Below are 23,895 nucleotides of genomic sequence, written 5' to 3' on the forward strand. Positions count from 1 at the left end.
GTTTTTTTATCAACTAAACAAAAGTATTTTACCTCGGTCTGTCTATTTGGCCTTTTCTGATTATTTGCTTCTTGTTATTTACAGAATTATTTCATTGTGCACAACTATGACATTTAATGAGACATGAGAATGTGTAAGATGAAGAAAACAAAACAAACCAATCACTATGCTTTGTTTCTGCTGTTATAAGTTATAACAATATATAAATTATATCAAATACATTAAAACTATAAAAAAATATATAATTGTAACAGTAAAATAGGCTACAAGAGCATCTATGCAGTGTTTGCAGATGCATTCTTATTTGATTAGTTTTTTTTATTTTTTTTTTTTTTTTTTTTTTACCTCAAACATTGACAAAATGTAGGCTATATATGACCAACGTTGGCTACTTTATTATTATTTCAACGTAGAGTAAAAATCATTCGACCAGACGCGTCGATAATCAACTGTTCCAACATTGAGATGTTTTATTACGACAAAATAACGTTGGTATGTCTGATGTGCCAACCAAACAGTGAATGCTCACCACTAAAATATCGTATTCTGTCGTCGGTAAGACGTATCACTTTAATAAGAGAGTCTGATGTTTGAAGTGAAAGTAGGCTATCATCTACACGAGAACCGCGTATGAGACTGTCTGGCGATTAGCCACTGTGTTCTGAGCTGAGGATCCTCCCATGTGAGTGATCTGCGTGAATGGTTTCATTTCTATAGATACTTCTATGGAAAAACATATCCAGTTGTGATCTGGGTGGGGTTTTGTGGAGTTTTGCTTGGGAAACCACTGGACAGTCACTCTTCTGATTACAGTGTCGGGCGACGTATTTATTTATTCACCAGCCTTTTATCCGCGCCTTTAATCCCGTCGACGTTTTCCTTGAAAACATTGAATATGCTGCAGTATTTCTTTGGACTTCTTTATCTCTTTTCGGTTTTACTGTTTGTGACTCTCACAGGTTTGTATTGACTTCCCTTTTCATTCTACCGATACATGAGGCGAAAACTTTCATTTACTGCCTACGAGTTTAAATATCATTTCGAATTTTACTTGTTTCCGAGCGTCGTTTTCCTATGTTATATTTTCTTTGTGTTTAAAGGTTGACATGTTTGAAAGCTAATTCATTACAGTAAACAGTCGCTATAGGCTACAAGCGCTCACTGGTACAGTATGCTCTTCAGCATGTAATCTTTGGATTTGTATATGGCCTTTAAAATGTAATACAGACAGTCATGAGTCATGATATTTCTACAAATATCCACTTTTTGTGTACGGACAAGCAGCAACATACAAAATTAAGCGATAAAAAAGTAAACACCTGTCCTTGAAGAGTTCACATACTGTAACAGATAATGACATAATTATGACTTTTTTTGATTATTATTTATGGAAATGTATATCATATTAATATGGGTGAGTTGTGAGGGTAATGGGTTTGACACTTAAAGGGATAGTTCACCCAAAAATGAAAATTCTGTAATTAATTACTCACCCTCATGTCATTCCAAACCTGTAAGACTTTTGTTCATCTTCAGAACACAGATGAAAATATTTTTGATGAAATCTGAGAGATTTCTGTCCCTCCATTGACAGCCTACGCAACTACCACTTCCAAGCCCCAGAAAGATAGGAAAGACATCATTACAGTAATCCATGTGACTCCAGTGCTTTAACCTCAATTTTATGAGGTGACACGAGTGCTTTTTTTTGTGGCAAAACAAGATTTACCAATTTATTTACAAAATAAATTATTCATCTCGGAGTGCAACTTCTAAAATATAAATAAAATGTTTATTTCCTGCAACAACTCGTGCTTAATTACTAAAAGAGAAGTTTGAAACGGGGTTTAGACAGGACAAAATGCATATAAATGCCGAAATAATAATCAGATAAAATAAAAAAAATGCTTTCTTTGACTATTTTAAGTAAAATGTCTTATAGTACAGTAAAAACTGGTGCCCGGCTGCCTGCTTGTCATTGTAAATGGCTTACAAATATGTTAATGAGGAACATGCTTTTGTGGAATGACCCTGATGTGCATGTCAGTGATGTTCATTAGTTTGATGCCAGTATGATGAGAATTGATGAGCCTCTTTGTTTTAAACAGTCATTGTTAGACTTATGGTCTTCTACAAGACCAGATCCTGACCAAGAATCTAGACCAGTCCTTTTTCTTAACATGTGATATTTGCTGTCATTGTTAGTCTATCAAGTAAATAATACCTGTATGCCATTATTCTAAATTCTTCAATGTGTTTAACAGGTACACATGCTGATGAATGTCCTGTTCAGCTCAACCCTCAGAGAGCTGTTGTGATGTACGGTGGTTCTGTCTCAGTCGACTGCAGCACTTATGTCCCGCATAAAGGAATGGGATGGGAATCCAGTGAGGGAGCAGTGCCCATGACCAAAGACAGTCTGACCACATGGAGAGTGCCAGAACTGAGAGAATGGGACATAGAGCCATCCTGCTACATAAACTATAATAAGACACAGTGTACAGTGAATCTCCCAGTGACTATTTACAGTGAGTTTCTCTGTTATTGATACTGTTATATTTTCCTTCTCAGAAATATCTACTGTACATTCATGACTGCAGATATCAGTGTGTAAATCTTCCTCCACAGAGACTCCAGACAGTGTGTCCATCAGCACTGTGAATCACAACGGACCAATGATGGAGAGAAACCAGTATGAGCTCCAGTGTGACGTTCTCAATGTGGCTCCTGTTCAGAATCTCACTGTCAACTGGTACAAAGGACAGACTCTGGTGGATCAAACCATCTTCACTGACACCATCAAGACTCCAGTCAGTAAAACATCTAAACTCCTGATCAGTCCAGACAGAGCTGATGATGGAGCTCAGTACAGGTGTGAAGCAAAGCTGGAACTGGGAGAAGAAGGACCTCGACCTCCTCCAACAAACACATCAAAAACACTCAATGTTGAAGTTTACTGTAGGTTTATTTATTGCTACGCTTTCAAATTTGATTCAGTTTAATTCAGTTTATATTTTTCGGAAGGGCCTTCTAGTGTGAAGGATTATTCATATTATGAAGTGAATTAACATCCCATTAATTCACTTAAATGAATTAACATTATAAATCAAAATGTTCCTCTGTCCTCCTTAGATAAACCAAAACACTCCAGTTCAACAGAGACCATCAGTAAAACCAAAGAGGAGTCACTAAACTGTACAGTGAAGGCAAACCCGGCTCCTACGTACTCATGGCACTCAGAACATCTGAGAGAGACGATCAGCTCCTCAGTGCTCCGGTCCTCCACGCTCAGTTCAGGAAACTACACGTGCATCGCCAAAAACTCTCTGGGAAGAGACAGCAAAGTGTTCATCATCATATCTACAGGTCAGTTCTGAATAAACACTATTCACTATTCTGCCTCTCAGTTTAAAGTTACATTTACAGATTTCTGCATTCTTACTGTTCAATAAAGCGCTGCAGTGATGATGTATTTTTGTAGGCCAACTCGGAAGTTAGCATAATGTTCCCTCAATAAAAACGTAACCGTATTTTTCCATTGGCTTTAGAGAAAGCATGCTCTGTGAGCAACAAAATATGATTCTTACATGCTTTATTCATCATGATAATCTTCACAAATGGAACACAGTTTTATGAATGTTGAAGCCTAAAAATACAATGACCAGAAGTAAAAAGCAAAATCTTTTTAAAAAAAATCACAAGGGGCTATACCGGTAACTGATGTATTTTATACAGAATTTTTTTTATTATTATTATCTTGAGCTTGTGATAAACACAGACCTTATTTCAGGTATTTAACCAACCACCCATTTAAAAAACCCATTGACTTTGGGACAATGAAACCAGTTAAAATGCTAACTCTTTTCCGTGTTTGGCCTATAAAAATACGTCATACACTCCTAAAAATAAAGGCTCTTTCTTTTTGCAAAAGGTTCTTCAGATTTTTTAAATCGCACTAAAAGGAAAATGTTATTATGCTATTTTTATTATGCTATTCTATTATGCTAGGTTCCTAATTTTGTTTTGAGGTCTCCTACAAAAAAAAACATTATTTTTTTCATAATGTACATTACACATCACCTCTTTACTCAGAGTGTCTGAAACGACTCAACAAAGAATTCGGTCTCTCTAAACCCCTCCTTTCCGAGAGCTTCCTCTGCTCTTATTGGTCAGACGGCCCAGTCTGTTGTGATTCGTCGACCGCTTACAGAACTCAAAGTGAAATGTCCATTAGCATATCTGAATTTCTGCTGCGTATCTTCCTCAGCACTTGATACACAGTGATACGAACAGTAACGATGGAGTCGGTTTAACCTTATCAATTCGAGTCCTCATCCTTTGGAAGTGTAGCAAAGTGTATTTGCTTTGGCAGCACAGAAAACAGCGTCTTCTCGACATGTCGACAACACGAACCAGACTCTTCCAGACCTCAGCTACAACCACAGGGTTTGAGGGCGGGTCAAATTAGACGCTGTTCGCCGGCAGCCAATGACGACCATAGGCGGACAGTATGCAAATTTCAGACAGTTTAGAATCAATTCTTTCATTGAGGAGACAATAACGTCATTTGTCGTGCACATTGACCTTTGAAACTTTGCGGATCTTTTACATGCACAAACAGCTTCAGTATATTAGGCTCTACATGAAATGTACTATCTGAAGATGCATTAACCAGGCACTTTAAGAGTGTACCTGCAGCACTATATATAACAATGTGATCTTCTGATACAGAGTAGCCTAGGTTTGTGTGTTTGTTACAATTCCACTAGTGTAATTTTCTTAGCATTTTATTTAGGAGCAACTAAAAAACAAAAGTCATCAAAAACAAAACAGCTTTCTATTGGTTATATAGACTATAATATATTACAAATAAATAAAAATTTATTTGAAATGAAAACCCTTTCTATGAGGAAGGAAACAAGAATGTGTTTAAACTCTCAGTATTGATTTGTCCCAAAGTTCATCCTTTATCTGTTTTTTTGCTGTCTTGAATCATTCATCAGGCATCTAACACAAAATGAGGAATAGGGCAACATTAGTGTCTTGTAGTCTCCCGTACACTGGTGTTGTGTTCCTGCCGAGCCGCTCCAGGACGGCTGCTTGTAGTTTGTGTGTCACGCTTCTGTTGCTGAAACTGTTGATGGATTCATCTGTTTCTAAAATCATTCATGTCATTTCTCCCACAGGTAGAACCACATTCTGGGCTATTATTTCATGCGGTGTGGTAGTGGCAGTGGTGCTAATCATCGCTTATGTGATATACAAATGCAATGCTTCCCCGAATTCTGTCATCTAATGGTCTTGCAAGAGATGACCTCAAAACGGTAACTTCTCCTCAGGCAGATTGTGAAAAACTTGATTATTATGGATTATTCTTTAAATAACTGACTTGATTGTGCATGGCTTGGGGTGTTACGGTAAACCAGAAACTGTTACGATACAGCACTTTTTTTTTTATACATTGACAAGTTAGATTTATTTTTATGTGTGTTTACTGATTATTCTGGTCCTGAAAGGAGATAATTATGACTTAATAATTTTATATAACCACTTATTAAATATAACCACTTTTTGTGGAAATCCCATTACTGTACAACACTATATGAATGCTTTTTGTCTTTACATATATTGTCATATTTTAATTATTGTCATAATTTCCTTGCTATCGTCACATTTTTAGTGTCTATGTTAATTAGGTACTGAGTATGTACTGTAAAATATTTATAATGTATGTAGTGGATGTCATATTACATGCCACACGTGTAATAATACTTATAATACTACTAGTAATGTTTAATTAGTCTGTATTTTACTTTAGTCCTGAATGTAAGACATCACTTACATTTTTACTCATTGACTGTTTTATTCATAGCTAAAGTGAACTTGTTTTTTATACAGCCTCACATAATTGTTCATACCGAGGTCGGGACATCAGGCTCAATTATGCTTGTTACTATTAAATGACCTGCGTGCCTTTTTTCGATGTATTTTCATAAAACATCAGAAGGATTGATAAAACATTTTGAGTGATCAAGAGCATGTTATAAATGATTTACATAAGCTGTATTTATTTCAACTAACCCTATCTGTCATCCTAACCTCAACTAACTGAAAACTGAAAACTTTATGAACTTAGTTAACTGCTGGCTAATAATAGAAACATTACCATGAATCTAATTTTTGGGAATGAAGCAAAATAAAAATTATGTCAATAGCCAACAACTTCAATCACAAAGATTGCAACAGAAAAGGATGTTAACTGAACTAACTATTATCAGGTAGGCTACTAATCAAGGGTGTTTAACATCCTGACCTTATCATGTCTAAATGTGTTCAAAAATGTTGTAGGACACACGTTGTTGTAAACATCTATGTTGCTTCTTCTGAATGTATAGTAGCATTACTTTTTCATGTTAGTTTTATTTTTGTGCTTCTGTTTTTTTTTTAATGAATACAGAAACTGGTTGAAATGCTTGTTGTAACTTATTGCTTCAAATGTTTTTGTTTGGTGTTTTTAATATTCTTTAAGAAAAACCATGTGCAAATACATAAGTCAACACCATTGCTGAGTATTTTCACCTTAAAACTGCAGTGAACCAAAGACAGTCTCAAAAACACGGTTTGAAATCGCTGGTGTTTCTGACGTCACAAACTACCTTCCCTGCAAACACATTTACTGTGACACGTTGCATTTCTGCTATGGCAACGTCGCTGTCTACGTGCTCGCAACATTGTAACAACGTAGAATTGTAAGACGCGACAGGGCTGTAGCAACGTTGTTCCGCGACATTCAGCAACTGAGAGACGACGTTCTGACAATTAATTTTTTATATAGATATCCCCCATTTAGCATGTTATATTTTGTGGGTAATTTTAAATTAGTCATATGTTAGATAATTATATACTTTTTAAATATTGTTTATCCTTATTATTATGTATGGGCCTAACAGTAAATTCATTATAATCAACACCTGCAAGTGTACACTTTGAAGAGTAAAAGTGACAGAAGGTTAGCTAATTCAAGTTTATTAAGACTGCACTTCCAAAAGTCATTCATTTGTGAAAAAAAAACAAACATTATTCAGGGAGTGGACTAACGTTAACTAGCATGAGCAGACATGAGAAAATCTAGCAATGAAATGAACGAGACGGCAAATCAAAGGAAAAAAAAAAACAGGTGTGCGAGCAGTTACAACATTTTCTTTTTTTTCTCTGTGCGTCATAAAAAGGAAAAAAACATTAACGTGCAACAAGTAGGCTACGCGCTTAAGTCGCTGCCTGTTCAGGGAGTGCTGAAATCAATTACTCATCATTAAAGTCATTTTGGCTTCATTCTTTTGGCATACAATTAAATATTTGTCATACCTGACCAGAAGATGTTCAAATAAATGTCACATTAGATAATGAAGTTGTTTATTTAGCTGAGGTAAATTAAACGCAATTCGCACGTATCCTTGCTTGATGAAGAATGAGACGGCCCAACGTTCAGCTGAAATTTAAAAGGCTGAATGATTCGCGCTTCAGGGCAGTCACGAGTACATATGTTGTCCAGTGGTTGTCCAGACACCCTTGGCACAACCTTAAAGCAATGGCCCTGAACGGTGGTTCAATGTCAACACTGTGACAACGCTGTAAGTTAACAACCCTCACCACACAACATAGGCCTTAATAACAACCTTTTGGCCATGTTGTTAAAACGTTGTTAGAAGGTTGGGTACGTTGTGCCAACGTTCTGTGTTTGCTGGGTTGTAACCAATCATGTCTGAGCTGGTGTGAGTGAGTGGAGGCGGGGCTAATCTACATATTCATAGAACGGCGTATACTAAATGGAGCAAGGGTGTAGAGTTACATTCAAGCTATTTTAAGGCATGACGATTTTTTTTCAAGGAAAAAACTTTTAAATATGTAATTTTGGTGATCAAAGATTAATTTTAAGGGATACAATTATTAACTACAGGGGGACTTTAAATGCTTTTTTGTCATGTTCTGTATTGGCATCGATGGTCCCATAAAGAATCTTTAACACAGAGCTCTACAGTGCGACCATTTCATATTTACTACAATGCACCTTCAGCTGAAACTAATAATAGCATATTAGTGAAACAGATTTGGCAAACGACCCAGGGCGTATTTGTGTTTGCATTCTGGATAGCGTCAAAGGTTTCTATTCATGGATTTCATCCGGTCCCTTTCCACAGGTGTATTAATCAAGCACAATGCAGTCTGCATTCATAATCTAGGTGCTTGATTTTATACACCTGTGGAAAGGGACCGGATGAAACCCATGAATATACACCATGTTTTGTAGTGTTGATCAACGTAGCCAATCACAGGCATGTCTGTTGATTTCTTGAACGCAATGGCCAATCCAACCCGATCTCACAGCAATTTGTATTTTACAGGTGGCTAATTCATACTACCTCATACGAATTTGTATGATTTTTGCTAAATCGTACATATTTTACGAGTTGCCCAATTCATATGAATTCATACGAATGACCTACCTCTTACCCCGCCCCTAAAACTAACCGTCACTGGGGTTTAGACAATTCGTACGAATCAGCCACATTTTACTCACTGGTACGAATTGGTCGTGAGGTAGCTTTGTCCAATCAGAGGTGTTTATTATTGTGAATGATATTATTGTTTATTTATTATTCAGTTAGTCAGAATCCTCACCACTCAAAACACAGGAGTTTTTGTTCAGTACTGAGTTCTGCACGCTCACAAATCCTCTTTTTATAACAAAGTGTAGACACCACGTAAATAAGAGATTCATTGTGCAGAGACAGCTTTATTGATTATACCGGAAGTTTGTGAGATCACGATGAACTGAGACGAGTGACATATTTTTAATTTTATAAAGGGAGCTGTCTTTGTGTGGTTTCTATGATATGATGATATTCTTCACAATAGTGATTTTATTTTTTATTTTAAGGACTGTTCACTGAAGGGTATCTTTTGGGAACCAACCCAAAAAAAAATTTCTATGGCCTCTCTGCGAAACCCCCCTGTTAAAACCTTTGTTTTTAACAGATTATCTTTTGTTGTAACTACAAAAACTGGGATTAAGTTTCTGAAATTACTAATACAGTAATACATTGCTGCTGGTAGACCACAAGACAAAACTTGTTCATAACAATTCCTTGTCTGGAAAAAGATTTAGTTATGTGTTAGTCAGTTTTGTATAAGCACAATTTGCTAAATTTCCCAAAAAATGGCGTCACCCGTAATCTATTGCTCAAATGTTATTCATGGCTCTTGCGCTGCACTTCATGGAAATACACTGAAACTATGACTCAGTTTATCAAATTAACTCTTTCTGTGTGTCTTTTGTGTAGGCCGTTTAACAGAGACCTGAAAGGCTTTACTGCCAAAAATGTGTGCAGTACAGTGTTTCTATAGCAACTGCTCTACAGGGAAGAGCCCTAAAGCTGCTTGCCAGGACTCAACTGAGAGTTTCCTCAACCAGAGACGCACACAGCAACACATTCCGTGAAAAAGTAAACATGGGATTAAGCAGTTTAAAACGTCTATAGGAGTGATCTTGATGAATTCAAAAGCACCATTTTTATAGACTTCCAAAATAAACAAAAATACAAAACCCAGAAGATGTGACTCAGCAAAAATCACAATGAATCATAAACCATTCAACATCTGTCATTGCACATTCAAGACTGCACATGTTTAATAAGACATTGCATTCTACCTTAACACACACTGTTTAATAATGATGCAATGATTAACTAATATGTGAAAACAAGGGACATGTATGAGCACTTAACACTCAGAGAAAGAGAGAAAGGAAGAAACTTGAAACCATGAGCAAGACACTTTCGAACTTAGGCCAGTCCTCGTCCTGTCCAGAGCATTTACACAAAGACCTGTCACTGATATTTGATTTTCAGTTGGAATATTATTTTGAACAATAATGTAACTGTTGTGGCAAGTGACATGTTTTTAGTGTTTAATTCAGTCTCAGTAAAGAAGAGACAAGTGATTGAATGCCCTCATTTCTCTAAACGAGTCACGTGATGGAAACCACCCAGGATCACGTACTGAAGGCTACAACAAAAATACCTCATGAAATCCATCCTTTCCAAACTAAAGTTTTGTGTCTTTTAGTCTGTGTGTGTGAACCTAAATCTCGATGAAGTTCGTTTTTGTCGGACAAGCAAGCAGCAGCAAATCATATTCATGGCAGTTGCATTAATAATTTTTATTTCTTTTGTATTTTTTTAAAATCTGCCCAGACTTTAAGTTACAGTTAAAAGTAGCATACTTCATTAATAGTATTAATAGCATCATTTCTTAGAGTAAGTTTGCTAATGGGTGTTGTGGAAGGGGGTTTCGTGTGTCATTCAAGAATGAAGTACAGAGAAAACGCAAAACCAACACTTTGCGACCTCCACTGGTCACGAATGGAAATGCATTGCTTCAATGCTAATATGAAAACAACTGCAGGGAATCGCCCACAGAAATGCATAAACAAATGTAACATATAGTTTTATTCTGTTCTATTTGTTATTTATTTTTTAAGTGGTAGCATGTGTTTACATAGATATTTTTGAATAACTAAACAAAATATGTTTGTGTATAGCCTACCTCATTTCATATAAATTTCTGGTTAAACCTTTCCCTGTGGATTTGATCCCATAGTCAGGAGATATAGATTTCATTAAGCCCAAACCAGTATCTTCAAAAACTTCATCTTTTTTATATACATTTTCATTTGTATTAATTACTTGGTTGTTTTTATTTGTTTAAAAGCATGTTTTATGCTTCTGCTTCATGGATGACCTTGACTCATATTTGACTAGTAATATCCTGTTTTCTCTCTATTGCCCTGATTTTATGGAAAGAGAAGAGAGCACTTATAAGAGAGCAAAGATAAGCTTGAAAACCGGCTCTGTCAGGCCTTAATAATCTGATATGGTGCAGCTGTACAGACAGTATCACATTCATGATCTATTCTACATGATAAACATTGCTTTCTATCAGTCAAGAGAAACGGTGTGAAAACATTTAAGAACAAGAAAATGTGCTAAATAAATATTTTGAGTTGCACCAGTTGGAGCCAAAACAAATTAACAGTTAACGGTAGTTAGGCTAAATTACACATTAAGACTTCAGACATCTTGATTATAAGTCATTTTGCCTTGTTTCTTGACATATACTTCATTATATTTATATTATACTGGGTAACACTTTATTTTACAGTGTCCTTGTTACATGTTACATGTACTACTTACCATAGTAATAACAGTAAATTATGCATAATTACATGCAACTAACCCTCAACCAAATCCTACCCTAACCCTATAGTATGTAGTTGCTTAATATTACTCAGTCCTTAAATATATAATTACACACAATGACACCTTAAAATAAAGTGTAACCTTATATTGTATATTCTTTTATAATGCATGTTTCTGTTGTGCATTGAGTGTCTTCCATTATATATATATATATATATATATATATATATATATATATATATATATATATATATATATATATATATATATATATATATATATATTCAAAACTAAAGACCCGTTCACACCAAGAAACGTTATAATTGGAATCACTTTCAGAGCATTCAAAGTGAATCACTTTCACATTCACTTTCATATTATATATATAATAAGACTTCAGATGCAAAAGCCTCTAAGGGCCATCTGAAATTTTCTTCTAAAATGAGCATTTTTATCAAGCTTGTATATTTAAGTTCAGTAATTTGACTTTAATGACAATTAAGTGAAATTACTGAATTTAAATATACGATAAGAAACTTTCAGATGGCACTTAGAGGCTTTTGCATCTGAACTCTTCATATATATATATATTTGACCTTTGTAATTTGTAATCTTTCCATTCTTTTACTCTGTAACTTTTCCCTCTCAGTAAACGTGACCGCAGAGGGCAGATATCTTACTGGTTAATCAGATTCAGTACATACATAGTGAAATATTGCTTTCTTATGCGAGTAACTGAACGGACACAGGGATCCATCCACTGATTGTGAAAGTGAAACAGATATAATAACAGATATAATGAATGTGTGATGCTGAGGTTTGCAGTTTATAAAATCACAATGTGGCATATCAGAATGGCCCTTGTTTGCTGTTAAAAGCTTGAGTTGACAGTCAAGTCCGGACAAGCCTGCAGCAGCCCTTCATACCAGTGGGTATAAACACACAAACACACACGGTCAAGTGACAGAAATAGCAGACGGCCTCCACACTGCTGCTGTGAGTCTGAGATAAAGCAGCTGGTCTCACTTAAGATGTTTCACCCGAGGTCATTTAACAGTTGTTTACAATTAAGGCCCGTCCACACCAAGAACGATAACTATAAATATAACTAAAGATAAACTATATTTGCATCCACATTAGTGGACGTTATCGTTCTGTTTATTTTAAGTGTGCGCAGCAGTTCTGTCGTCTGCTGCTTAAAACAGGATGGATTCTGACTGGCTGTCAATCGTTCATCAGCTGGACAAACTACTCTGAAAGTGATGCCAATGATTTTGAATGTCTAACTTGATAGTTTCACAAAGGCAAGGCAAAAAAATGACTTGCAGTTAAATTGGTTTCTCTTCTCAGCATTAATACATTTCTGGGTAAGGATTTAAAATAAATAAATAATTAAAGCCTTTTTTATATAGATTGCAATCACAAGGAGGCATATAGGTATATGAAATTACTTAGAGATGATAACAACTAGAAAAGCTGATATTCAGAACAGAAACTGAATAAGCTGGTATTAATTTCAATGTTTTTCCAGGTCTGTAAATCAGTTTAGATGTGAATTAATTTAGATAATTTATTTGATACCTATTTTCTTGTATACTGACCAACTATAAGTATATATTAAGTATGTAGGCTACATAATTTAAGGCACAATTTAGTCTTATGAAATTACATATGGATATAAAATGTGAGCTTAAAATCCATGTAAATATGGTCAATATATGGAAGTTGAATTGGATTGATTGTTTGCTGAATTAAAGTTACCTCTGGGTCTGTGTAATCATTTACAATGGTATAAAAGGTATTATTTTACTATGCTAACACGAACACCACCACAACATGTTTTGCAATATATATAATATTTATTTAAACACACACAAAAATAATTAGGAAATAACCATCACAGTCCACAAATATTGTGGAGGCAGATAATCTATCAAAATAAATAGTAGGAATATATTAAAATAGGGGTTCATGATAAAATCAGTAAGTGCTGAGCAGAACCACATCATTTAACATGCTGGGTATGAAATGCTTCCTACATTATTATTTTATTTATACAAAATGCCAATTTAATTCATCACAAAGTCATAAGTCAGTCAATAATTACAGACCAGGGCAAAAGATCATATGATTGCTGCAGTTGTAACACTGTGGTTGAATGATAGGCGGAAGCAGGATCCACGTGCAGCAAACTTGAAATAAACCCAAAACTAGACAAACTCAGACTAAGGAAACAGGACACATGAACCAAACAACCAACAAACAATAACAAGAACTCACAAAGACTGAGACTAGACACAGGGCTTAAATACACAGGCAAACAAGCTAAACAAGATAACAAGGGGGCGTGGGTAAATAGAAACACCTGGGAAGACTAATCAACATAACGGGGAACTGCTAAACACGGGACAAGACAGAGGAACACAGACATGAATCATTACAGCAGAAAACCTGTCAATTAAAGGGACAGTTCACTCAAAAATGAACATTCTGTCATCAGTAACTCTTTTCATTCTAAAGGCTCGTTTACATCAAGAACGATAACTATAAAGATAAGCTATATTAGCGTCCACACCAGCGGATGATATCGTTCTGTTTATTCTAAGCGCGCGCTGCAGTTTTGTCGTCTGCTGCTTTAAATGCTCAAGCTGACTGGATTCTGATTGGCTGTCAGTGTTTTTTATCATTCATCAACTGGAAATAATCATTGTGAAAGTGATTCCAATGAAAACCATCCAATGAATGAAAACGGTGCTAAAGAACTGTTGGGAAAAGAGAAAAGGAAGAATTAAAGTTTTGCCTGGACAGGAGACTTAATAGCGAAATATAGCCTATGACAAATTATTATGGATATTATGGACTACACAGTGGGGAGAACAAGTATTTGATACACTGCCGATTTTGCAGGTTTTCCTACTAACAAAGCATGTAGAGGTCTGTAATTTTTGTCATAGGTACACTTCAACTATGAGAGACGGAATCTAAAACAAAAATGCAGAAAATCACATTGTATGATTTTTTAAATAATTATTTAGCATTTTATCGCATGACATAAGTATTTGATCACCTACCAACCAGTAAGAATTCCAGCTCTCACAGACCTGTTAGTTTTTCTTTATGAAGCTCTCCTGTTCTCCTCTCATTATCTGTATTAACTGCACCTGTTTGAACTCGTTACCTGTATAAAAGACACCTGTCCACACACTCAATCAAATAGACTCCAACCTCTCCACAATGGCCAAGACCAGAGAGCTGTGTAAGGACATCAGGGATAAAATTGTAGACCTGCACAAGGCTGGGATGGGCTACAGGACAATACTGCCCTACAAAGGCAAAACGCCGTAACATCATGTTTGGTCAAAAATGAGTTAGTGTAATTTTTGTGGTATTTGAGACCTCCTTTATCATGTGAATAAATATCGTGAGTCAATTTGATTGTTTTAACGAGAAAATAAAGGGCTATGACAACCGTAACTTCCAAAAGCATACGAGAAACCACAGCAGAACGCCGTAACAGTTGTTAAGGTGTTCTGACTTTGTTTAGCCTGGCATCAAGAGAGATGTTACGGTACTCTGGCTTTGTCATATACTGTCAAAGTTTGCCGCTCTTTTATTGCCGCTCTTTACACCAAACCATGTAACACACAACACATCTTTTGAAATAAAGTGTAGACTGCCCAGTGCTTGTTTCTATTATTACTCTGTGATAGCGTAATGGCCCATTACTCTAGTGGAAAAATGTTGGTGGAGATGGCCTTGAAACTGGCCCCTGTCCCAGCCACTCCGCCTGCCTGTCTGCCTGCCTCCAACACCACCGGGGCCCTGTCTACCTTGGGCCCTCCGATGAGGGAACCATGTGGCCAGAAATGCAGGAGAAAATGTTCAGAGAAATTGAGTGAGGAATGGCGAAAGAAAGAAAGATTATTAAAGAAAGATTTGGGCCATGTACTGGAACATGAGCCGCGTTTCCACTTTCGGGACAGTGCGAGCCAGGGCTTTAAACACGGGCCGTGCCGGGCTAATAGCCTCGGGCTAATAGCACGGGGCCTGCGAAACGGTGGTGGAAACCACTGTCGGGCCAGAAGCTCCACAGCGCTTCACTAAAACACGCCCGTAACACGCCTCTCTGGAACAACGTCACACTAACCCATTCACCAACAAATGGAAGTTTTATCAGAAAACTAATCAGAAATCACTGGAAACAGCGTTGAAAACAAACATGATAAAAGCGACCGTTTGCTGGCATTTTTGTTGTTTACTTGAATATTTTAAACCCAAGCATTGATGTTTTACCACAGGTTTTCAATAAAAAGTGATACATTGATCATAATGAATTAATTTATGTCAAAATTGCACATTAGTCACTCAGAAATAAATTACCCTTAGGTCTATTTCACAAAAGAAAGAGGACACACTTACTTCTTCAGTCGCGTCTGTTCTGTTTATCTGGTAGTTACAGGACATATTTACATCACATTTAGAAAGAATGATAATTTCTACAAATATATGCCACCTGAGGAGCTTTAGCACTCTCTCGACTCCCATACAGATATTTTCAGTCAGAGAAACTGAGGAAGCTCCCGAAAAAAAAGTTGCTTTATTTTATGATAGTCCGGTATAAAGAGACGAGACGTAGGCTACTGACAGATAAAATAAAAACATGACTGTGATAGCCTTTATGATTGGTCTGATTTCTTCAAGCGTTCACTATGTTTTTTTACTATGCGTATCTTCAAGCGTTTACTATGTTTACTATGGTAATGGTTAACGCGCATAGTCTTTTGCATCACAAACACAAGGCATTCAAACATGAACGCGAGTTAAATTATTTTAAAAGTCTTTAATGCTGACAGAATCATCCGGTGCTGCCGTCTCCCTCTGTTCGTAACCACTCCTCTAGCCCGAGCTGGCCCGCTCTGGCCCAAGGTATTCTACGGGCCAGAAATCCTGGCCGTTGGCCCAGAGTAAGCCCTGATCAAGCCCCGGAAGTGACAGTGGAAACGCGACAGGCCCTGGCACGCACTAGCACGGCCCGGCCCTGGCCCGACAGTGGAAACGCGGCTATGGACTACTCCGAAAAACGTGCATTTATGTTCTTTAACATAACCCAGCTACCAACGGCAAGATTGTTTGTCCCAAAAGGAACAAGTCGACACAGCAGGTCTTTTGTTTACAGGCTTAAAAATGAGGATCAGGTTCCACAGCAGGTCTGCAAGAATTTCTTTTTGGCCACTTTGGGGTACCACCCAACAAATGACAGCCTGGTCCTGTCGGTGATGAGAAGTGATATGGGAAATGAGAGGATCCCAAAGGATCAAAGAGGGAGACACACACCAGGCAACAAACTGGACCTGCAGTCATTGTTGGATCACATTGAGTCTTTTCATCCTTCCATCAGTCATTATAGGAGGGAACATGCTCCCCATCGCCGCTACCTCCCTAGTGACATTAGCATCAAACTGATGTATGCAGACTGGCTGGAAAAGGGCAACAGGTGCTCCTACGAAACATATCGCAAAGCAGTGCGGCAAAAAAACATCAGCTTCACAAAGCTTGGAGAGGAGGAATGTGAGGAGTGCTTACTGCATGAACAGCATAAACATGCTTGTGATGACGATGTCATCGACTGCTTGCAATGTGAGCGCTGGCGCAAACATAAAAATTCTGCTTTGCAGGGCAGACTCGCATATCAGGCTGACGCAGAGAAGGACTGGCAGGGAGACACATCAGTGAGGAGTGTGGACCTCCAGAAGGTTATTATGTTGCCACGCATGCCTGGAGTTAAAACAGACATCTTCACCCGGCGTATAGTGGCATACCATGAGACCTTTGCTTCAGTGGGGAAGAAAGGGAAGAAAAAACACACCATCTCTGTGGTCTGGCATGAGGGCTCAAGAAATAGCATCAGCTTATGTGATGGCATTGGAGAAAGAGCGAGACACAGCATCTACTGGGTGGACAATTGTGCATCCCAGAACAAGAACTGGTGTCTGTTGAGTACGTTAGTCTGCACCATCAATACTGCCACCTCGGAAAGGGAGGATATCACATTGAAGTACTTTGAGAAGGGACACTCCTTCATGAGCGCCGACAGTTTTCACCATGGGGTAGAGCTGGAGATGAAGAGGAGGCCTGGCGGTGCTCTCTATGACTATGAGGACTTTTTTAGTGTAGTGGCCATTTCCAACTCCGGAAAAGTGGAGGCTTTACATATGAAAAATGCCAATGTATTGAATTGGAGGGATGGCCATTCCACCACGAAGGCCAAGACGGCCCACAAGTTGAGCGAAATGGCTGAAATTCAGCTGCGACGTGGGTCGAGGAGTTTATTTTACAAGCTCACCCACACAGATGAAAGCTTCATTGAATTGGACTTTCTCCAGAAGAAGTTCAGCATGAATGTAACCTCTCTCCTCAGGTCACATGACCGGGGGATTGAAGAGGGCAAGAAGACTGAAATTATTAAAAAACTGTGTCCTCTTATGCCTTCCAGCAGAAGGGCCTTCTGGGTATCGCTGCCTGTGAACATGGATGAGGAATGAGCAGTCTCTAATCTCTAATGTCTTGGTCTAATGTTTAATTAATTATTACTCTATATCTTGCATTTAAATAAATATACCTTTGTATTCAATTATAACTCAATGATCTTTATTGTGAAAATATTTCTTGTATTTATTCATACTGTACTGTACTGCAAAGTAACTTATCTGTCATACTGTTTAACTGTGTTAGTGTTGCCGCACTATCCTGATCATTATAGCACTAAATAGGAACAACCAAAGGTCTTCTATATAATTAAAAAAAACATACCATGATGACAGACCTTGGTTAGGTGTTCTTATAATGGATGTAAGTATGGGGGACAGCAAGCAAATATTGATTATATGTCAGTTACTGCATTTTGCCTTTGCACGACTCCTTATTTTTGGCACATGATACAAAGGCAGAGTACAGTAACTGCCAAACAAGGGTCAAAGGTCAATTTTGAGCTAAAGATTTTTTGCATACAAACATTTCTTCATTATAGCAACTAGTTGTACAATTTTGGGAGTCCTATAATACTTTTGTCTGGACAAAACAGAAATTTTAAAGTAATTTTTCTCAGTTTCACACTCTAGCGAGTTAAGGTCTTTTGCCTTTGCAGGGCAGAATAGGCAAGCAGCTTGGTGAGAAGGCAACAACTATTGGCGCAATTATTAGAAAATGGAAGAAGTTCAAGATGACGGTCAATCTCCCTCGGTCTGGGGCACCATGCAAGATCTCACCTCGTGGGGCATCAATGATCATGAGGAAGGTGAGGGATCAGTCCAGAACTACACGGCAGGACCTGGTCAATGACCTGAAGAGAGCTGGGACCACAGTCTCAAAGAAAACCATTAGAAACACACTACGCCGTCATGGATTAAAATCCTGCATCACACGCAAGGTCCCCCTGCTCAAGCCAGCGCACGTCCAGGCCCGTCTGAAGTTTGCCAATGACCATCTGGATGATCCAGAGGAGGAATGGGAGAAGGTCATGGTCTGATGAGACAAAAATAGAGCTTTTTGGTCTAAACTCCACTCGCTGTGTTTGGAGGAAGAAGAAGGATGAGTACAACCCCAAGAACACCATCCCAACCGTGAAGCATGGAGGTGGAAACATCATTCTTTGGGGATGCTTTTCTGCAAAGGGGACAGGACGACTGCACCGTATTGAGGGGAGGATGGATGGGGCCATGTATCATGAGATCTTGGCCAACAACCTCCTTCCCTCAGTAAGAGCATTGAAGATGGGTCGTGGCTGGGTCTTCCAGCATGACAACGACCCGAAACACACAGCCAGGGCAACTAAGGAGTGGCTCTGTAAGAAGCATCTCAAGGTCCTGGAGTGGCCTAGCCAGTCTCCAGACCTGAACCCAATAGAAAATCTTTGGAGGGAGCTGAAAGTCTGTATTGCCCAGCGACAGCCCCGAAACCTGAAGGATCTGCAGAAGGTCTGTATGGAGGAGTGGGCCAAAATCCCTGCTGCAGTGTGTGCAAACCTGGTCAAGAACTACAGGAAACGTATGATCTCTGCAATTGCAAACAAATGTTACTGTACCAAATATTAAGTTCTGTGTTTCTGATGTAACAAATACTTATGTCATGCAATAAAATGCAAATTAATGATTTAAAGATCATACAATGCGATTTTCTGGATTTTTGTTTTAGATTCCGTCACTCACAGTTGAAGAGTCCCTATGATAAAAATTACAGACTTCTACATGCTTTGTAAGTGGGAAAACCTGCAAAATCGGCAGTGTATCAAATACTTGTTCTCCCCACTGTATGTCCCATTAACATTTTTACAGATGGGTCAAAGGATTTACAAACAGAGACAACAGGATCTGCAGTATATGTCCTTAGATATCAAGTGGGAGTTAACAAAAGAACATCCGAAAGCTTACGTGTGTATAGTTGAACTGTGTGCTATTAGGCTAAATGCATTGAATGGATTGAATAAATCATGTGTCACAAGTTCTGACAAAGTTTTAATAAGTAGTGATTCTGTATCTGCCCTTATGAGTATAAAGTCTGATATAAATAGAAACCATCAATTCATTTTTTTTATTTTATGTACAAATTCAAGAATAAGCAAGGGAGACGCATCACATTCATGTGGGTACCAGCGCGTGTGGGCATACTGGGAATGAGAAAGTAGATAGACTGGCAAAAGAACATGTTGACGAACAAATTAAATAATCAAAAGCAGAAGAGAAGAGTCTAGTGCGGAAAAAAGATAATGCAAAAATGGCAGCAGAAATGGGATTATGAAATTAAAGGGAGACATCTGTACATGATCCAAAATAAAGCAGGTATGGAAAGTAAGAAGAGAAATAAAAGGAAGGAACAAGTCATACGAGGTTGACTGAGGATTGGACATTGCAAGTGTTAGGGGTTAACAGTTTAGGACCCAAGGACCAGATGTTTGAAAGAAGACAATCCACCCCCTTCACAAGCTAAACAAAACTCTTCATGTGGAAAACATCTGACAGGACTATATGAATACCAGGAGGAGAAAACAATTAAGTGAAACAGCATGTGGTAGTAATGCAACATTATGGATGCCAACTGCCATGAAACACCAAAGAAGAAGAAGAGTCTGAGAAGCAAAAGTCCAAAAAAATTCCAATTTCAAACAGCATTTTTGTGCCCTTGAAGGGTCCTTCGGGAAGGGGATGCCATTTGTAGAGGCGTTCCAAACAAAAGTGAACAACAAAGTCCCCACTTCAAGGGCTCATAAGTAGGGCATGAGTGCTCACTTCCGTTTGGAATTTGCCCTTGATTCTACACGAGAACAGCGCATAATGAGATTCTTCTTTCGCGATTAGCCACTGTGTTCTGAGCGGAGGATCCTCCCATCCTAATCATCCCCATATACTGACTGGCTTCATCACTGTCTCCTCTCCACCAGTAAGCTGGTGTGTGGTGGGCGTTCTGGCGCAGTATGGCTGCCGTTGCATCATCCAGGTGGATGCTGCACATTGGTGGTGGTTGAGGAGATTCCCCCCTTCCATGTAAAGCGCTTTGAGTACCTAGAAAAGCGCTATATAAATGTAACAAATTATTATTAACGAATTATTATGTTATCTGCGTGAATGGTTTCATTTCTGTAGGGGAAAAACACCCGGTTGTGATCTGGGGTTTCCTGTGGTAGCTGTGGTAGATTTTTAATAGATAAAATAGTGAACTGTATATTAAACTAACCATCTCTCTAACATCTAACCTTACTTCATTTTTAGGCCTAGATAACACCTTTGACTTTGGTTGTGTGAGTGTAAAAATAACAAGTTTGGGAATTGAAACTAGACAGATGACTAAATTTGAACCTTGTGATTAACAATGAAGTAATCATTAAAACACAGTTTGCTTTACCTGGTAACAGAAGGGTTTGTCTATGAAAACCAATCAAATTGTGGGGAAATTATGTAATGCAGTATGACATTTTTGCCATACCTCCTTATTCTATAAAAACTGTTGTATTCTTTTAGTTGGTGGGATTCTCAATGGAATTTGTAAGGGATCCTCCGGCCTTGCTTCTTCTTGGGGGAGATTCTCTGAGAACTGCTCGAGAGATCCTCCAGGCGTGATTAAAGCATTTAAAGGACATTTACTAAGGTCTGTTTGTCGATTATTCCTGCACAGGAAGAAAGCTAGTTAGGGCAGCAAGTTAGTTAGGTAGACTATATATTAAGCATCGATTGGAGACGTTAGGGATCGTCGATTGGAGACGGCCCAGGGAGATCGTCGATTGGAGACAACCCAGATAGACGTATAGAATAGAAAGGGAATGTCGATTGGAGACAACCCAGATAGTTAGGTTTAGGAAAAATCATCTACGAAATAGCCTATTGCATGAGGCTCAAGTAGAAACTAGAAGAACAATAAGGGAAGTGAAGAAAGAGTATTGGGAAGAAATACTCCAATCGAAGAAGTGTGGAGTATGATTAAAAAGATGAGTGGCATTCGAAGAGAATATGAGTATCCTGTGTTAAGTGTTGGGGAAGAAATAGCAATAAATGAAGAGGAGAAAGCAGAAATGTTTAGAAAAGAATTCTCAAAAATAAATAGTTCGGATAATTTGATGAAGGAGTGTAAGGAAATGAGGGAGAAGTTGTTAAAAGAGCATTCATTTATTTTAGGAAAACAAATAGTTTTCTAGATGTGCCTTTTTCATATTCAGAATTAAAGAGGGCATTAAAAAACACTAAAGCTCAAACTCCAGGACAGGACGGAATTAGTTATGCAATGTTAAAAAAGTTAAGTGATGAATCTCTTAAAATCATTCTAAAGTTTTATAACAGGGTATGGGAATGGGAAGAAGGGATTTTACCTAAGAGATGGAAAGAAGCTGTAATAATTCCCATTAAAAAAAAGGTAAAGATCCAAGTATTCCTTTAAACTACAGACCAATAGCATTAACATCACATCTAGGTAAAGTAATGGAAAAAAATGATTACAGATCGGTTTAATGTATCATATGGAGAAGAAGAATGTTTTCCCCCATATCAAAATGGTTTTAGACATGGAAAGGGTACAATGGACTCAATTATTAATTTGGAATCAGATAAAAGGAAAGCTTTGATAAATAAAGAAACTCCAATAGCAGTTTTCTTTGACGTAGAAAAAGCTTATGATATGTTATGGAAGGAGGGTTTGTTGATAAAATTAGATCAATTTGGAATAGACGGAAAATTATATAATTGGATTAAAGAATTTTTTATTGAAATTGGGGAATATATATCATTTTTAATTGGGGAATATATATATCAAGGAAAGGAATAATTGAGAATGGAACTCCTCAGGGTAGTTGTTCATTATTATGATTAATGATGTATTTGCAACAATAGATAAGAATATAAATGAATCGCTGTTCGCGGATGATGGAGCTCTGTGGCTTAGAGGTAGGAATGTGTCACGATCCACACTCAAGAAACAAGGGAAGATCCAATACCGCAGTAATGTTTAGTTGGGAGATCCGTAACTCATAACAGTTCAGGCAGGGGTCAAAATCCAAAAGCAATCCAAAAACACAAAACAATAAACAGGCAAAAGACAGAGCGGAAACAGACCTCAAAAGTGGTGTGACAAATAACAAGGACTCCGTGACAAACACTGAAACAAACAGGGTATATATACACACAGATACTAACAAGGTGACGGGAAACAGCTGTGTGCAATGATCAATGAGTGACAGAACAGGATGATGGGAAATGTAGTTAAGAGTGAAAGACACCGTGGGGGAAGAGGACCTCTAGTGGTTACCCAGGGAACACAAACCAGACACTGTGACAGAATGTAGAGTATATTGTTACTAAAATGCAAGCAGTTTTAAAAATGAGAAATGGTCTTACAAATGGGGTTTTAAATTCTCATGGAGAAAACCAAATATATATTTTTTACAAATAAAAGGTATCAATTTAAAGATGAAATTATATAACAAAAAGATAGAACAAGTTAAAGTGATAAGATTTGTTGGTATGTGGTTTGATACAAAGGCTACATGGAATGTACACATAAATAAGATGGAGGATAAATGTAAGAAGATTTTAAATGTAATGAGTGGCATTAAAAAAAAATGTATTCAACAATGATAAGAGTATATTAGATTATGGTTGTATCGCATACGGAACAGCAACTCAGTCACAGTTAGGAAAATTAGAACAAATTCAATCACGAGCTTTGAGAATATGTTGTGGAGCTTATCCTCCCTCTCCTGTTCCAGCATTACAGGTGGATATGCCAATTCACTTTTCACAAGAAGGAAGGAATTGATACTGGCATACTGGGTAAACCTAAAAGGGCAGAAGGATAGTCATCCAACAAAAGGTATACTTGAAGCATGATGGGAACATGGGAAAGGGAAAGTTAACAGTTTTTGTTGGATTATTAAGGATTTAGTTCAGAATATGAAATTAAATGAGCATAGAGTTATTCCAGCAGTAATATTACCAACAACACCATTATGGATTTTACCTCAACCAAATGTAGATCTATTCTTATTGGAATCAAGACAAGATAAAGATCAGAGGATGTTGGAAGCAGAGATGACAAAATAATATATTGGTATTAAGTATGAACAATATATACAGGTTTTCACAGATGCCTCTAAGGATCT

At 37.6% G+C, this 23,895-nt stretch overlaps 1 protein-coding gene across 1 annotated transcript; it reads left to right on the forward strand.

Annotated features, from left to right (window-relative positions):
* Positions 1-708: 708 nt before the first annotated feature.
* Positions 709-6,203, forward strand: LOC309506208 (intercellular adhesion molecule 1-like). The gene is made up of 5 exons (XM_082179907.1): positions 709-959; positions 2,265-2,528; positions 2,629-2,958; positions 3,133-3,366; positions 5,187-6,203. The coding sequence occupies exons 1-5, from the start codon at positions 896-898 to the stop codon at positions 5,294-5,296; spliced, it is 1,002 nt and encodes a 333-aa protein (XP_082036033.1). The 5' UTR covers positions 709-895; the 3' UTR covers positions 5,297-6,203.
* Positions 6,204-23,895: the final 17,692 nt, after the last annotated feature.

The sequence above is a fragment of the Leuciscus leuciscus genome (genome assembly GCF_965113295.1).
Source record: "Leuciscus leuciscus genome assembly, chromosome: 1".
Taxonomy (NCBI): Eukaryota; Metazoa; Chordata; class Actinopteri; order Cypriniformes; family Leuciscidae; genus Leuciscus; species Leuciscus leuciscus.

Coding starts and splice junctions, on each gene's coding strand:
- LOC309506208 (XM_082179907.1), top strand. CDS start 896: ATGCTGCAGTATTTCTTTGGACTTCTTTATCTCTTTTCGGTTTTACTG. Junction 960..2,264: donor ACTGTTTGTGACTCTCACAG/GTTTGTATTGAC, acceptor TGTGTTTAACAG/GTACACATGCTGATGAATGT. Junction 2,959..3,132: donor ACTCAATGTTGAAGTTTACT/GTAGGTTTATTT, acceptor TGTCCTCCTTAG/ATAAACCAAAACACTCCAGT.